The following is a 16,436-nucleotide window of genomic DNA, read 5'->3' on the forward strand; positions in this document are numbered from 1 at the left end:
TGTCCCCATGCTCCAGGCCTCCCTCCCTGGCCCCTCCCTCCATCTTTCCATGCACATCTGTATGCTGTTGCTTAGAAAGGATCTGGGGATCTATGAATGAATGAATGAATGAATGAATGAATGAAAGAATGGAAAGACAATTCCTAATAAATCTGTAAGTTCTTCCCTTAACCTACAGACAACAGAGCCCTCCCTTGGGTGTGTTCTCAGAAGACCTGGAGGCAAAAGTCACAGTGATGTTCAGGCCCATAACCATGACCTCTGTTGCCTGCTCCCCTTTCTGTGTGGTTCAGTGGGCCCTGAGCCTGCTCCTGCTCTGTCTGGGTTAGTGGGGGCAGATTCAGGGACTCCTGGAGAAAGCAATGTGACAGGACAAGCAGCAGTGACCACTGGGATGCTCAAGATTGGACAGCCACCTGTGGTAGAAGTCAGGAATGGTAACTGTCATTGACCATGATCCAAGGGCTGTCCTAAATGTCTACCAGCATGATCTGCTTTAATCCCAACCTCAGCCTAGAAGGAAGCTAAGAGCCAGAGGCCTTAAGCCATTTGCAGGGGAAACACAGCTGCTGAGTAGGGGTGCAGGATTTAAACCCGCAGGTGTGCACCCTGAGTACTAGCTCAGGCCTTCCCAGGCCTCCCCCCAAAGACCTCCCTGTTTTCCTGTGGCCCTCTATCAGGCAGCCCAGCAGAACCCAGCTCTGAGGTCACAACCAAAAGAGATGAGGCCCCATGCGTGGCTGAGCAAAGCAGGAGGCAGAAGACAGGCTAGCCCGTGGGGTGGGAGGTGGACCTGGCTGTAGGGAGGGCCAAGGGCAGGGGTAAATTGAGGTGCAGGGGTTGGGAGCTCAGTATGGGGATGGGCAAGCTGAAATCACAGCCCTTCTCCCCTTACTCTTGAGAGGGGGAGGGGGAGGGGGAGAACAGGAAGCAGAAAGGCTGTGGTGGGAGGAAGGAGCTGGAGGGAGAAGAGATGCTTGAATCACGGAACGTGAAGGCTCCGAAGACAGGAGGGACACCAAGCCCTGTAAAGCAGGCCTGACACCAGGTAGTCACCCCAAATGTCACAACAGGCAGGGCTGGAAAGACTGCACCGTGCTAAGGCACAGAGGTGCCTCCAAGTCCACCTTCAGCAGCTCTGTCCTCTCTGGAATGGTGGGACTATCAAACAGTGGTCAACAAGTAGAAAGACACCGTGGCACTTGCCTATAAGCACGGCACTCAAGAGGCTGAAGCAGGAGACAGTGAACTCAGGACCAACCTAGGCTACCTAGCAAGCAAAGCCTAGGCCAGCCTGTTTCATGTAGTGAGACCCTATTCCAGCACAACAGCGAAGAAATAATAGAAAACTTGAGGGTTCCTCTGTAAGTTCGAGGCCAGCTCGGTCTACATAGTAAGTTCCAGGACAGCCAGGGCTACATAGTGAGACTCTGTCTTGAAAACAAAACAACAAAACAAAAACAAAATTGAGGGTTCATGTTTTCAGTAAAAGGCATTTTCTTAATTCTGGAACCTTGAACTTTCACCACATTACTACGACTGTAGGAGAATATGGTGTCTGCCCATGACCCTGCCCCTCAGGAGAGACCCAGGGACATGCTAAGGTGCACAAAGGGCAGGCATTGGACTGGGCCCTGGCCTCCTTTGTGAAGTACAGATATCTTGCCTGGCCCTCATTTTCCTAAGGTCCAGAGAGGGAGAAAGGTAGCCAGGGCAACGCAGGCATCTGGGACTAGTGCACTCCAGGGGGTGTTTCCAGTCTATATCGTCCAGGGAGGACTTGGGCTGCAGGGGGTGTTTCTGATCTGTAACATCTGTGGAGGACTCAGTCATGCCAGGTTCTAGGGTTCCAGGCTAGTCTGACTGAATAAGCCCTGAACTCCAAAGCCAGGCTGACGCCATCCCCTCCTGTCCCAGCTCCTGGCCCCCTGCCCTGCCCTGCCCGGCACTGAGGCACTGAAGGCAGTCACCAAAGGCCGAAGCAACTGAGCTGCTCAGAGCAGAGCAGAGCAGGAAGGGCTTTCGGGCAGCTGAGTCCATTGACAGGAACGGGCAGTCTCAGTCTCTGAGGGCTTCTAAGAAGGGGGCAGAGGCCACGCTGCCCCAGGCAGCACTGGGCACCAACCCCAACTTCCTTGTTCCCGGAGAGGGTGGGGTTGGAAGAAGGAAGATTTGGGCTTCTGGAATGGCCTCCAGCTCAGAGCACAAACAGGGCAGTGCCAGAGCCCCTGTTGGGTCAGGTTTGGAACATTTATATTCCTTGTCCCTCAGAGCGCAGGCCCTCCACCTCCAGGAAGCCCTGCCTGCCTGCCCCAGCTTCCTTCTCTTTTCCTCCCTAGGTAGCAACTCAATTCGAGGACCACCACCGAAAGGCATTCTGGGCGGCAGAGCAACCAAGACCAATGAGCCCCGCCCTCTGAGGACTGCAACACTAAGCTGGACCAGGAAGAGAACACAGGGAGCACAAATACACACTTCTCCACTGGAGCATGGAGGGAAAATATTCTAGCTAAAATGCCCAGACTTAGCTAGGCTGAAGCAAGGCCTAGACCTCAAGCAGGCAGATGGTAAGAAAGGCCCAGTGAGTTGGCTCGGGGCGGGGCAGCGGGGGGGGCGGGAGGAGGGGGGCAAGGTCAATAGCCCAGCCCAGCAGGAGAGAAGAAAGGATAGGCCCCTGTGACTCTGCCTGGGACAGCTATCAGGGACTGGACTGGAGAGACAAACCCCAGGTCTCATAACTTTCATCACTAGCTGGTTGAGCACGGGCCCATCCCTCAGCCTTTCTGTGCCTCGGTTTCCCTGGAGGAAGAGTGGAGTCAAACACAGGGAGCCTTGGAGCTGGGCAGGCTCTCCCTCTCCAGAGGTTCACGGCAGCTCACGACGTACCCTGGCCTGAACCTGCATTTGAGAGGCACGTGAGACGCTCCTGAGGGTAAGGGCTGGGTATGGGCACTTGCCTCGTATGTGGGAGTCTCTCAGCCTGGGTTCCATGCCCCACCCCCCCCCATTCCCTGGCAAGCAGAACCCGAATTCCTGGAGGTGGGTCTGCAGCCAGGTGCCTAAGCAATGGGAATGAAGACAGATCACCCCACCATGTCTCTCTGCATTAGCCCCAAACCTACATTGTTTTCTCTAGTGAATGCTTACCGCAATTACCGAGTAGGTGTGTGTGTGGGGAGGGAGGTGGGGGGGGTTACTCTTTCTCTCCCTTACATACACATACTTTAAAGATATAAGCAGTAAATGTGTGAAATTGTCAACACTGTACAGGTAAAGCCAAGGCCCAGCATTCCCAGGCTTTGGAATGAATGGGCATGAGCGGTTGCCCCTCACTGACTCCACATCGTTTCCCACTATATCCAAACAGAGAAAGACACAGCCTTGCCAAGATGGGGTGGCCTAGAAGGTGTTCAAGAGTACATACTCCCCCCCCCCAGACCTCCCCAGTGCAAGCTGAGGCTTCAAGGGATGGTTGGACATCAGGGTCACTCTTGACTTCTAGCCCTAGCCGGCCACCTCTCAGAGCACGGCCCTGCTCTCGCCACGCCCTCAGACTCCTTGGACATCTCAGTGTAACGTGCAAGCTTGGCCACTGGCTCTCGGGCTCAGAGTCCAAGTCCTGTTCAGTCTTCTGAGATCTGGCAGGGAAGGACCCCAGTCCTGGAGCTCCAGGGGACCCTTTGAAGGAACCCTGAGGCTGCCAAGGGAATTACAAACATAAAAATAAAGTACACCTGCCTCTCCTTTCTTCAAAACGAACCAGTCTGGTGTAGAATCTGACATTCTGAATCTGAACCAACGTTTGTTTTAACTCCACACAGTTGATGTGGTGGTGAACACCTAGCTCCTTGGAGGGCTGAGGCAGGGGAATGGAGAGTTCAAGGCCAACTGAAGCTGCATAGTGAGACTTATGTACATGGTTCCAGGCATGAGACCAGCCCTGAGCAAACCTGACAGGAATGCGGAGCCTCAGGCCCCTCACCACTGAGAAGCATCAAGCTAGTCCCCAGGTCCCAGAGCAGCGGGGACACAGACCCAGAACAGCAAATGAGAGGGAGCAGGGATTCCAGGAGGGTCTACACCTCGGTGACCAGAGGTGGCAAATGCCTTCCTTGGGGTGCCTCGTCTCATCCTTTCCCTCTCCTATGAGGGGATCTGAAAGACAGGTAACAGACAGGAAGGCTGAAGCCGAGGCAAAGGCTCAGACGTCCCTGGAGCTGGCCTAACTAACCCCGCAAGGTTCCTGGTTCTACCAAACAGCAGGTTTGCCATTGTCTGCATACCCTCCAAGGCAGGGAAGGACGGCATTGCCCTGCCATGCGATGGATGAGGGGCCTGGGCTCAGGCTTGGGAGCCATGGGTGAAGCCTGCTGCCAGGGGACGGCACCTCAGAGAAGCAGCGGTAAGGGTTACTGTTGACCTGGGGTGACTAGTCCTGGCAGTATCCTCAGTGGGCATCAAGTCTGCCTGAAAGACTTCAGGTCCCTCCCAAGGGCTGCCCTCTGGGGGAATTTGGGGCCATCTCAAAGGAACAGTAGCTGGACCCAGGAAGCTCCTGATTGGCCTCTGCCCAAGGCAGGAAGCATGGATTCCACCACACTAGAGCCTTGGCCCTCTGCTGGAGAGCATATATCTGCACCACCCCTCACCAACGGTGGGGAGGAGCCCTCCTCTCTGATAGGGTGTGGGGCATGGGGGTCACATGCATCCCTGGGATAGTCAGGAACGGAGAGAAAACGAGACCTCCCCTCTAGCTGCCAGCTGGGGAAGAACCAGATGGTAGCCCTGGCCCTCCAGGTCACCCTGATGTCTCCAAAGCCTGAGGTCTTCAGCAGGGACCCTCCCAACTCTTCTAATTCCCTATTGTGCAGGGGAAACGGGGCCTTTGCCTTCCCCTGCTGGAGAAAACTGGGTCCCTACCTAAAATGAGGCAGAAGGCATCTTGACTGTTGCTCCCAGATGTCTTGTTCACAGGGGGAATCCTCAGTCAACACACAATCCTTCCCCGCCCCCACAGAGACCTGACCTCCTCAGCAGCACCCCTCAGCAGGTAGGTAGTCAGGGTCCAACCGACCAAGCACTCAGGAGAACCTGTGTGCAGGGACGAGGGAGAAACAGAGAGGGAGCACAAACCAGGTGTGGCTCTCTATAGAGCGCCCCCCTCCACACACACCCCCCTTCCTGGTGGCTGGGCCCAAGAGGGTGGAGGCAGGGAACTAGAGAGGGCATCTGGCTGTGAGACCACCACCTCCCCCACCGGCTTCCTATAATCCTGGGCCCGTTCCTCCCCACAGCACTCCTCCATGCCCCAGGGGTCTCAGACTCAGCCACAGACAGAGAGCAGGGAGGACCGTCCCTCCAAGAGGAGGGACCAGAGGGTGGAGGGATGAACAGCGACCCACCGGGAGAGAGATGCCAGGCAGGCAGGCGGGCAGCCGGCGGAGAGCGGCGGACGTTGGGGACCGACGCCGGGAGCCAGGACACGACTGGCTGGATGCTTGTAGCTCAGTCCCTCTGTCCATCCATGGCGGCTTCTCTCCGGGCGGTTCTGAGGCCGGGCGGGCGCTGTTAAAAAGCTTTTTATGTGTGTGTGTGTTAATCACATGATTGCCGTTCACCTGTATTTCGAACAAAGACAGCTCACTGTTTCAAGGCCCCGAACAAGAGTCTGGGCACAGGGAAGAGAAGGGAGGCGGGGGGAGGAGGGTTGGCAGCGCTGGGGGTGGCGTCGAGGAAAACTGGGGGGAGATTGTCCAAGGCCAGCAAGCGAGAGAAAGAGAAAACCCTTATCAGACTCCTAATTCACTGGGCTCTGCAGCCCCAGACACACTGGCCCAATTGTCTGCCTGGTTGTGTGTGCGCAAGCATGTGTGAGTGTGTGTTACCAATGTCTGCCACCCCCTAGACATGCCTGTGCCCCGTGTGACTGTCTCATTGTGTCCCACTGTCCGCCCTGGGGCCCTTCCCAATCATGAGGCCTTGATTCTCCAGACCCCGGTTCCAGCCCACTCCAGACAGGGGTACCTGTTTGGTGTGGGCCTAGGGCCACATTGTCACTGGCTCCCCTGTTTCTGCCTCCATGGGCACCCCTGTTCTGCTTAGCCACTCAACCAGGAAAGGCTGCCTTCACTGAGGAGAGAAGGGGACAAGAGCCTGGGGAGGTGTGACCGAGGAAGGCATCGAGGGAGGTGAGGGAAAGGGCCCTGGGGCGATGGGCAGGAAGAACCAAGGATAGCGTGAGGGGCAGAGAAGGGGGGTCAGAGCCAGGGCAGCTCCTTTCTCAGTGTGGGACAGTGAGGGACTTCATGACATCAGGGCCCGGCCTCTTCCATCCCTTCCCTGTCCTAGGAGAGGAAGAGCCCAGCGTGGAGCGAGACTCCAAAGTCCTCTGTGTCCTTCTTAAAGAAGGCCCTCTCCCACCCCCCTCAGCCTCTTGTGTCTCTCCCTTGGGCCAGTCCGCCCTTCTGGATGCTGAGGAGGGATCCTGGCTTCACCGGGGTATACGGACGGGGCAAAGGCTGTTCAGCCGCTGTCCTCCTCAGGACCTCTGGCTGTGTAGGCTGAGTCGGAGAGGACAGGGGAGGTAACTGCCATGCTGACATCTGGCAGCGGTGCCCAGCACACAGTGGGACTCAGTGGGGTTTCTTAAATTAAGCAACACAGGCTGCCACCCTTCCGGGTCACCCGCTTTCCTCGAATCTCCTTCTAGTCAACAGCCCACGCCGCTACCTGAGGCAGAGGTCTAGGGTCTCAGGCAACAGGTTCTGACTGCACCACCTGCATCTCTGCCTCCCCAGACGTAAAATGCCCCGACTCTCACACCAGCCGCCCAAACCCAAGCTTAGTCCAGGGAGACGGGCCTAGGCAGCAGTGCAGGGAAGGCTGGGGGGGGGGGCTGGGCAGAGTGGAGGCGTCCTGGGTGTTGGGGATGAAGGCAGCGCTGGAGGCTCCACCTTCTGCCCTCCCTCCCTCCTTTTCCCCCTCCCCTCCCCCCCTTCCTTCCCCAGCCGTCTGCAGCAGCTCAGTCGCTCAGTCAGTCTCAGGCTGTCCAGCCGGGGTGTTTGGTGGCGAGGATTCAGGCTCCGTCCAGACGAGGCCGTGGCCTGAGGCTTAGGGCCCCCCAGCCCCTCCCTCCCAGTCCATCAGCGTCACTCCCCCAGCCCCGAGCTGGACCGCACACCTTGGGACACGGTTTTCCACTTCCTCAGGACGAGCCCCAGACTGGAGGAGAGGTCGGAGGAGGTGAGTGCGCACTGCTCCCCTGGGCCCGGACTGCCAACAGGGGCCTGGGTTCCCTCCACCCAATTTGGGGTGGGAGAGGCTGACACCCCACAGGCAGACGTGCCCCCCACCCAGCTTCCCTGGACTGTCAGGGCAGAGGGGGGAAAGGAGAGCGGAGAGAAAAGGTGGGAAATTCCAGGGGCCCGGATTAGAGTCGAATAAAGGGTCCGTTTTTCTTCCTTTCCATCAACAAACCTCCACCCAAGAGGAGGTTTAAGGAAAAAAAAAACCCACCCACACCTAGAGACGGTTGGGATCAGGGGGTGGGGAGACGTGGAGGCGGGTCGCACCCACTTGGGGTCTGGCATGTGCGCGGCAGGCCCAGGCCCGAGTGGGTTTAGCGCGGGTAAGAGGACCGTAAGAGGACCGCCACCTCGGGGCTCCCTCGAGTGCAGCCTGGGGTGGCGCGCAGCGCCTCTCCATCGCGCCCTCCTTCCTGTCCAGGTGGGCGCTGGGCTCTTCGCGAGGACCCCTGCGGTGGGCCCGGGGGAGGCGGCCGAAGCCGCGGCGGCCGGGAGCGACATGGCCGAGGAGCAGGACCTATCAGAGGTGGAGCTGAGCCCTGTGGGCTCCGAGGAGCCCCGCTGCCTGTCCCCGGGCAGTGCGCCGTCGCTGGGCCCCGACGGCGGTGGCGGCGGCGGTGGCTCGGGCCTGCGAGCCAGCCCGGGGCCGGGCGAACTGGGCAAGGTCAAGAAGGAGCAGCAGGACGGCGAGGCCGACGACGACAAGTTCCCCGTGTGCATCCGCGAGGCGGTCAGCCAGGTGCTCAGCGGCTACGACTGGACGCTGGTGCCCATGCCCGTGCGTGTTAACGGCGCCAGCAAGAGCAAGCCGCACGTCAAGCGCCCCATGAACGCCTTCATGGTGTGGGCGCAGGCGGCGCGCAGGAAGCTGGCGGACCAATACCCGCACCTCCACAATGCCGAGCTCAGCAAGACGCTGGGCAAGCTATGGAGGTGAGCCCTGCCCCGCCCCAGCCCCGCAGGCCCCAGCTTCGCGGGCATTAGGGCTAGCCTTAGGCCCCAAAGTAGGATCGTCCAGGCCCCTCTCCTAGGGAAGTCCAACTCTCTCTTAAGAAGACCAGATCTGGGGACCTTGCCCACTCATCAACCCCAGAGTGCTCCCGTGGGGGCTCCTCGGACTGCTCACCCTGGAACTCAGAACCCCAGCGGCCTAGGCTGGGCCTCCCCATCCTGGGACAGCGGGCAGGGAGGCGCCCCCTCGTGGTTGGAATTCTGTGGGTGGTGGGCAGGTATGACCTCCACTCAATCCCATATTCACACACTTGGGGTGCCGCTGCCATGGTCGGGAGAATGTGGGAAACTCTGGGTAGCTGTAGATGCTGTGAAACTAAAGCAGCCAGATGGAGAGCTTGAGGAGAGGAGGGTCTGCAAGGACAACAAGGAAGTCAGAGAGAGAGCGGAGAACTTTGTTCCCTGCCACCTCAGGGTCCCTGTCCCGGATGCCCTGGGAGACCTTCCCGACCCCAGCCTCTAGACTGAGGGTGTCTTTACTCCCAGGAGAGGGCACACAGAGAGGCTTTCCCCTCCAGCTGTGTCCCGAGCCACCAGGCCACTCGCTCCTCGCCACTCTCTCCAGCTTTGACGCCATCTTCCCTTCCTGGGCTCCACCCAATGGTTGAGCAACCTCTTCCCCAAGCTCAAAAACTGGAGCAGAGCACCCTAGCCAGGAGGAAGCCTGCTTCCTGCCAGGGTCCCTCAGAGGCCTCTGGGGCAACGTTTTCCCAGGAAGCAAATCTGACCCTTGTGCTCACCTGGCCAGTTGCAGATGTGCGGAGTACCCCTACACACTGCAGGCACCCTGGGCCAGGCCCAAAAGGAACAAGGGTTCCAGCAGGTGCTAGACGGCTGAGGTCACCTGATCTCCACTAGACTTTCCAAGAGACAGGCCCAAGAGAAACACACTAACTTCCTAGGTCGGTCAGCGACAGAGTCCTCGTCAGAGGTTATCCCTGCATTCTCCCCGATGACAGTGGGGAGTCACACTTCACTCTCTGGAGCGGGTCTGTTGGGGGGGACAGAGAACAGGAGAGGGGAGGGTTCCGTGCTGGAGGAGACTTGGGGTCGGTTAGAGGGCCAGGCTCCTTCACGTTGCTGGAGGAGACTTGGGGTCGGTTAGAGGGCCGGGCTCCTTCCATGTTGCTGGCCGTCTGTGAAGACCAAAGGCCTGAAGCAGTGAAGGAGCCATCAGTTCCCAAGAGCAGAGGAACCCGCAAGCAGCTTCCCGGCCTGCACTTTGCCATGTGCTTGCTGAAGGCAGGCCCAACACCCCTCCCCCAGCCTCCTCAGCCCTCAGCTCTGACCAGGCAATAGCCAGCCGCTCTGAGCCCAGGGCCCAGCTCCACTCAGGAAAAGCATGGGCAGCTAACTCCTTTGTCCAAGGTCCGTCTAGGGGTGCAGCAGCAGTAAGAGGTGGACCCCCATTCTCCCACTGCCATCTGCTGCCTGGAGTTCTTGGAGTCCCCCGTTGTCACTGTCCCAGTTCCCACGCTGGAACCCCTGACTGAGTCCCTTTCAGGCAGACTCGGTGCTGGCTGCCACTCAGACTGTGCCATAGCGGTCCACCTGGGGCAGAGGAACGGGAGGTAGCAAAACAATACCAAGGGGCCAAGACGGTGCCCACAGGTAGTGGCTACCTGGGCCCTGGAGGGGTCCTCAGGGACGCTGGAGTGTGGGCTGGGCTGGCCGGTTGCTCTAAGAGTCTGGACATCTTTCCCAAACCCGAGACTCCAAGGACACGAGGAGCATAGATGGTTGGGTAGACAGAAGTGGAAAACATCCTGAGCTCAGACCGAGGAGAGCCTGAGTTTGGGATCAGTGCTCTTGAACACAGGTCCCGGGTGGCCATGCGAGCACTTGGCTCGCCAACCTTGGCTGCCATCTGGGGAGGAACCATTACACGCTGACCCGTGGGATGTTCGGTGCTGTTTAACCTGTGTGCAAGGAGGTGTGAGCCAGGAAACTAGGACTGGGCTGCATCTGAGCTCCTCCCACAGGGGGCTCACAGCCCTCTCCTCGCCCCAAGTGGCACGGGCTCTTGGCCTGACAGGAGGGACCTATAACAGCAGCCAGGGTCCCACCAGGAGCCGCCCACTGGGCTGGGAACCAGCCTCTCTTCTCCATCCACCCATTCCAAACCCACAGGCGGGGGGGGGGCGGGGGGGGAAAGGGGGTAACTGAGGACTGAGCTGGGGTGGGGGCGGGGCCGGCAGTGGAGAAGGGCAACCCTGAACATGAGGACTTGTATAGGGGTGAAGGTTGGCTGCGGGGTGGGGCGGGGTGGATGAGGAGAGCTGCCTGGTGGTGGGCACGGGTTGGGGGGCTAAGATTGGAGCTGGTACCACAGCACCCCCAGGTTCCCGTTGGGGCTAACTGGGTAAAAGGCAGCTCGGGAGGTCATGGTGGGATCCAGTGTTATGGTTTTCCTGCGCTTCTGGTAATGTGCGGCCCTCTCCCACATTCCTGGCCATCTTCTTGGTGATTTCAGATTGCCAACCGGGCGGGGGACACTGAGAAAGGTAGGGGAGGGCATCTGCGCTGGGCCCAGGCTGGCAGAGCTGCACCACCCTGCTAGGAGGCTCTTCCTAAGGGGTCTCCATCTGTCCTGAAAGTCACAGTGGAGTCTGACTTCACTAGAGGGTCCTTTGTGGAATGCTGGGAGGGTGCAGGGCGGACCTGGAGGCTAAGCTGCAAAGGAATGCTGCTGGCTAGAGAGTGCCCGGGTGTAGCCAGCCCGGAGACGGGGCTCGGTCTTCTGTTGCCCAGGAGAAGGGGGCAGCAGCTGAGCGTCTCTCGAATGGCCGAGTGGCCCCTGTGTCTGGGGTCTGTGGCTCTCTTCTTTCCCCTCCTTAAGGTGCCCCACCCTGTCTTCCTCGCCCTGGGACAGGCAAGTCCTGCTACCCTCCCCCTCCAACTTTGACCTGAAGCTTGAGTCAGGTGGGTGGGGGCACTGAAGTGAGGGCTTCTCCATGCCGTGGGCTGGCCTCAGATTCCTCTGTCACCCCGGGTCCCAGATACAGGGTCTCTCTGTCCGGAAACAGCACCCCCATATTGAAGGGGGCTCACACTCAGAACTCCCAGTCCCACCACACGGAAATTTCACCGGATCATTTTTCTAGAGTTGAGGGTCTACCCTTGGGCTCTCCTGCGCAGCTCCTCCCCAAGGACCACTAGAGCAGCGCCCATTTTCTCTAGGTCCCTCCCTCCCTGGGCCTGGGCACTTCATGTCTGTATTTCTGGTGACCCCACACCCGGGTAAAGTAGTTGATGTCATCCCCGTTTTGTAGGTGAAGAAACTCCAGAGAAGTAACTTGTGCATAGCCTAGCACACAGCTCGTAAGTAGCAGAGACTGGGTTCCTCTGCAGCCATCTGTTTCTGCCCACACCCTCCAGGGTGTGAGCCAGGGAGCTCACCCTTCAGTGAGGTGGCCAGCTCTACACTTCAGCGACAGGAACATTTCCCTCTCCTGAACCTGCCCCCCTTGTAACTCCTTTTTGACTGTGTGCTCAGAGGCTGACCCCCGGTGCCCTCCAGTCACTGAGAGGTAGGGGACAGAGATCACAACCACCTCAAGCTGGGACTCCTTGGTCTGGCATTTTCTGGGTGCCCCATCCCAGGAATGAAATCCAAATGGCAGCTCACCTGGGTGCCCCAGCACTCATGTTGGCTCTGGCGTCCTCCCCCTCCAGGTTGCTGAACGAGAGTGACAAGCGCCCCTTCATTGAGGAGGCCGAGCGCCTGCGGATGCAACACAAGAAGGACCATCCGGACTACAAGTACCAACCTCGGAGACGGAAGAATGGGAAGGCAGCCCAGGGGGAGGCGGAGTGCCCAGGCGGAGAAGCTGAGCAAGGAGGGCCTGCTGCCATCCAGGCCCACTACAAGAGTGCCCACCTGGACCACCGGCACCCGGAAGAGGGCTCCCCCATGTCAGATGGGAACCCAGAGCACCCCTCGGGTGAGTGCTGAGTTGGGAGCTAGCAGTGGACTGTGGGAGCAGCTGCCAAGGGGCTGGGAGGAGCCGGACAGTGGAGAGTTCCCCAGCCTGAGCCGGGATCTGAGAAGGCTTGGCCAGGCATGCAGCTCCCCTAGCTGGAGTGCAGAACCCGGAGGCAGTTCAGGGGGGATTTTGGTAGCTTGCAGTTAGGCAAGGTGTCTAGGGAGGGTCACTGGTTCTGGGCAAGGAAAGCCGTGGAGTTCATGAGGTGAGAAGACACCACAGCAGCCGCAGAGAAAGGGCAGAGGGATGCTTTTGAGAAACAAACAAAAAAGACAGGTGGTGTCGCACACCTTTAATCCCAGCAGAGGCCGATCTCTGTGAGTTCGAGGCCAGCCTGGTCTACAGAGTGAGTTCCAGGACAGCCAGGGGCGTGCAGAGAAACCCTGTCTGGAAAAACCAGAAAGGTGTGGGGGAGGGGGTGATCAAACATGGGTGGAGAGGAAACCCCTGCCTCCTCCAGCTCCTGCCCCAGGGTGATGCTGAGCAAGCCCTTTCCACGGAGGGCCCAGACGTGGCCCGTTCATATTTAGCTCTCATTGAAGATGTGAACACGCAGTGTGCCAGGCACAGGCTGGTTGCCTTGTGTACTGATTTCTTCCACCAAGCAGTCAGCCCCAAGTGCTGTGGTGGGGTGCCAGCACTCAGATCACCATCGTTCTAGAGATAAGGAGACAGAAGAAGGAGCTTGCTCTGCAGCTGAGGTCTGAGCCCAGGTGGTGGGACTGCAGGACTTGAGGTTGGCTCTATGGCTGCCTCACTTGTGTCCCTCATAAACAGAGTGCCAAGGTGTAGAGAGGGCTCAGTGAGCAGAAAACTCTGCCTTCCGAAGACAAGCTAAGTCCTTTGTTTCAAGCATCGGAGAGGACGCCAGGAGAAGCTCTTGTTCCCTGACTCAATTGCCTACAGTCTAGAGGGAGGACTAGGGATGAAATCTGGTGAATGATATATAGGAGAAACTAGTCTTAGAGACTCAGAAGCTTCTGTCTGTCCAGGAAATATCCATCTCGAGTGTAATCAGGGAGGGACTCCCCAAGATACAGTATCTATGCTCCCTGGACTCGACTCCACTCTACTGACAAACTGCTTAAAAGAAGGTTGAGGCCGGGCGTTGGTGGCGCACGCCTTTAATCCCAGCACTCGGGAGGCAGAGGCAGGCAGATCTCTGTGAGTTCGAGGCCAGCCTGGTCTACAGAGTGAGTTCCAGGACAGCCTCCAAAGCTACAAAGAAACTCTGTCTCGAAAAACCAAAAAAAAAAAAAAAAAAAAAAAAAAAAAAGAAGGTTGAGGGTTTGCCAGGGGTCATACAGTGAATGGCAGAGCCAGAATTCAAGCCTCGGTAGGTCTCCTAAGTTCGGAGCCCTTGGCTAATGAAGGACTTGACACTGCAGCTGCTAGCCTTACAATGCAATGCCATGGGCTTGTTTCTCTGTGATGGGATGCTCGGTCTAGTCACCTCCCTACATGCCATCTCATCATCAGAACCTCTGGGACATTCAGATGCACTTAATGAGACATCCCCCAAACCCCTGGGACAGCAGGTGGCTTCCTTGTCTAGTCTCCTCAGTCCTTTGCATGTCCCTTCACAAGGCACCTACTGCGGGCAGAGCCTTGAATGGGCTCTTATCCCTCCATGGCTGCAAGCTTTTGGAGACAGGGCCTGATTTTATTTCCATCTACCCCTAGCATCTGGCACACTGCCTGGCACTTAGCAGTGCCCTGAGCATTTGCTGAGATGTTTGGATGAGAAAGTTAACAGACAAAGAAAAGGGGGCCAGCAGGGCGAGAGTAGCCAGGCTTAGTGCTGTTTGGAGGTAGTAAGAGGTAACAGTCCAAAGTGGGCGGGGCAGGTGGGCTTAGACAGAGAGTGACCGCAGATGTCAAGGGTGCTCTGAAGAGCAGGCAGGGCCCAGGACAATGGTCCAGCATGACCCAGTAGGGTCAGCCATTAGGCAGCACATCAGGGAAGCTGGTCTCAGAGGTCAGCATCCTGCTGCTTAGAGCTGGGCCAATAGGCTTTCTTGGGGTCCACTTGCCTTTAACCTGCTCATTCTTGCTCTTCCCGCCTCTCTCCTATCCAGGCCAGAGCCATGGCCCTCCCACCCCTCCAACCACCCCAAAGACAGAGCTGCAGTCCGGCAAGGCAGACCCCAAAAGGGATGGGCGCTCCCTGGGAGAGGGCGGGAAGCCCCACATTGACTTCGGCAACGTGGACATCGGGGAGATCAGCCACGAGGTAATGTCCAACATGGAGACCTTTGATGTGACTGAGCTGGACCAATACCTGCCACCCAATGGGCACCCAAGCCACGTGGGTAGCTACTCAGCAGCCGGCTACGGGCTGGGCAGTGCCCTGGCTGTGGCCAGTGGACACTCTGCCTGGATCTCCAAGCCACCAGGTGTGGCTCTGCCCACGGTCTCACCCCCTGGAGTGGATGCCAAAGCCCAGGTGAAGACAGAGACCACAGGCCCCCAGGGACCCCCACACTACACTGAGCAGCCGTCCACTTCCCAGATCGCCTACACCTCCCTCAGTCTGCCCCACTACGGCTCCGCCTTCCCCTCCATCTCACGCCCTCAGTTTGACTACTCTGACCATCAGCCCTCAGGACCCTACTATGGCCACGCAAGCCAGGCCTCTGGCCTCTACTCAGCCTTTTCCTACATGGGGCCCTCTCAGCGGCCCCTCTATACGGCCATCTCTGACCCCAGCCCCTCGGGGCCCCAGTCCCACAGCCCCACACACTGGGAGCAGCCAGTATATACGACTCTGTCCCGACCATAGAGGGGGCCCTGCCACCACCAGTCCCTACCTGGCCCCAGGGCCCCGCCCCCAGCCTGTGTGTCCTGCTCCCCATCAGCCCCAGGCCTGGCAGTGGCAGTGGCGGAGGCTGCAGGGGCTGACAGCAGCAGGGAGGTTTCTGCCAGCTCCTGCCCTGATGACCTCCACACACCCCGGCTCTGGAGGCCCAGCCCTGCCTGAGCTGGCAGAGGAGTTTGGTGGCTGCCCCAGACTGAGGGTGAGGGGCCGCCCACCCCTGGAAACGGCCTGTCTCCTCCTTAGAGATAAGGGGCTCAAACGCCCATGTGCCATTGTGTCACAGTGCCTAAGAGCTAGGCTGCCCAGGGACCTGCCTCAGAGCTGGAGCTGGCTCTGTCCTGTCACTCGGGACTGAGGACAGCTTTGAACAGCTTTGTGGAGAGGCTGGGACACTCAATGGAAGCTCCGATTCTTTCAATAACCCCTCCTCACCTGAATGCAGGAAGGAACTGGCAGAGGTCCCCAGATCCAACTCTGTGTCAATAACCTCATCCTGTGTCTGAGGACAGACCCCAGGCTCTTCCCCAACACCTCCCACACCTCAAAGCCCACCCCAAGTGACGAGGCTAGCGTTCCAGGAAAGGGCAGAGCCAACTCACCCAGCCTTCCTCTCCCCTCCTGACCCAGCCTCAAGTCCCCAGGCTCAGAGTTAGCACTGCACGGGCCCTAGTCCCAGAGCCCAGCACCCAGGCTGCTGGCAGCAGGCTGGACACTAAATCCCTGCTGTGTACACTCCACCCTTGTCCTGTGCCCTTCGCTGCAGCGATCGATACCTTAATAAAGTGTGTAGCTGTCTCCCCATCTGTTCTGCAGCCCAGTCCACATGTAACACATGGATGCCCCCTATTTATCTCCATAGTCGCCATGCTCCTCCTCCCTCTAGCTACCCCAGTCCCCATTAACTTTCATTAAGCACTCCAAGTAATAAAATCAAAACTTCTGGTCGCCTACTTGGTGGCCTGATCTGGCCTGTCTCTTGGTCTCTTATCCTCGTGCCTGTGCTTCTTCAAATGCTTTCCGGAACTGCTGCCAGGAGAGCACAAAGGTGAGCAGTCCTAGGATCTTTCTCCCTTAAGGAGGGTAGTTCTGTAGAATCCAGGGATGGACTCCTGTAGCTGCACTTCTGTATCCATCCCTCCCCCAGTGCATAGAAACGTGTGACGAGAGAGAGAGAGAGAGAGAGAGAGAGAGAGAGAACAGCAGAGAGAGAGAGAGAGAGAGAGAGAGAGAGAGAGAGAGAGAGAGAGAGAGAGAGAGAGAGAGAGAGAGAGAAATTCCAGCATCTAGCCAAGCCATCACAGCAGAGGCCTGTGTCTA

At 58.4% G+C, this 16,436-nt stretch overlaps 1 protein-coding gene and 2 long non-coding RNA genes across 3 annotated transcripts in view; 2 read left to right on the forward strand and 1 right to left on the reverse strand.

The window, feature by feature from the left end:
- The window catches only part of LOC121142943, a 53,081-nt gene extending 47,300 nt beyond the window's left edge, over positions 1 to 5,781 (reverse strand). Inside the window, exon 1 of the long non-coding RNA XR_005880104.1 lies at positions 5,403 to 5,781. This is a non-coding gene — a long non-coding RNA (uncharacterized LOC121142943). The remainder of the gene's footprint in view (positions 1 to 5,402) is intronic.
- Positions 1,888 to 5,427, forward strand: LOC121142942. The gene is made up of 4 exons (XR_005880103.1): positions 1,888 to 2,567; positions 2,752 to 2,932; positions 3,368 to 5,050; positions 5,295 to 5,427. It is a non-coding gene; the product is annotated as an uncharacterized LOC121142942 (long non-coding RNA).
- A 42-nt stretch (positions 5,782 to 5,823) lies between the features above and the next one.
- Positions 5,824 to 16,069, forward strand: Sox10 (SRY-box transcription factor 10). The gene is made up of 5 exons (XM_005066979.4): positions 5,824 to 6,188; positions 7,008 to 7,242; positions 7,726 to 8,237; positions 11,991 to 12,259; positions 14,380 to 16,069. The coding sequence occupies exons 3-5, from the start codon at positions 7,804 to 7,806 to the stop codon at positions 15,081 to 15,083; spliced, it is 1,407 nt and encodes a 468-aa protein (XP_005067036.1). The 5' UTR covers positions 5,824 to 6,188; positions 7,008 to 7,242; positions 7,726 to 7,803; the 3' UTR covers positions 15,084 to 16,069.
- Positions 16,070 to 16,436: the final 367 nt, after the last annotated feature.

The sequence above is a fragment of the Mesocricetus auratus genome, unplaced genomic scaffold (assembly GCF_017639785.1).
Source record: "Mesocricetus auratus isolate SY011 unplaced genomic scaffold, BCM_Maur_2.0 Super-Scaffold_100010, whole genome shotgun sequence".
Classification (NCBI taxonomy): domain Eukaryota; kingdom Metazoa; phylum Chordata; class Mammalia; order Rodentia; family Cricetidae; genus Mesocricetus; species Mesocricetus auratus.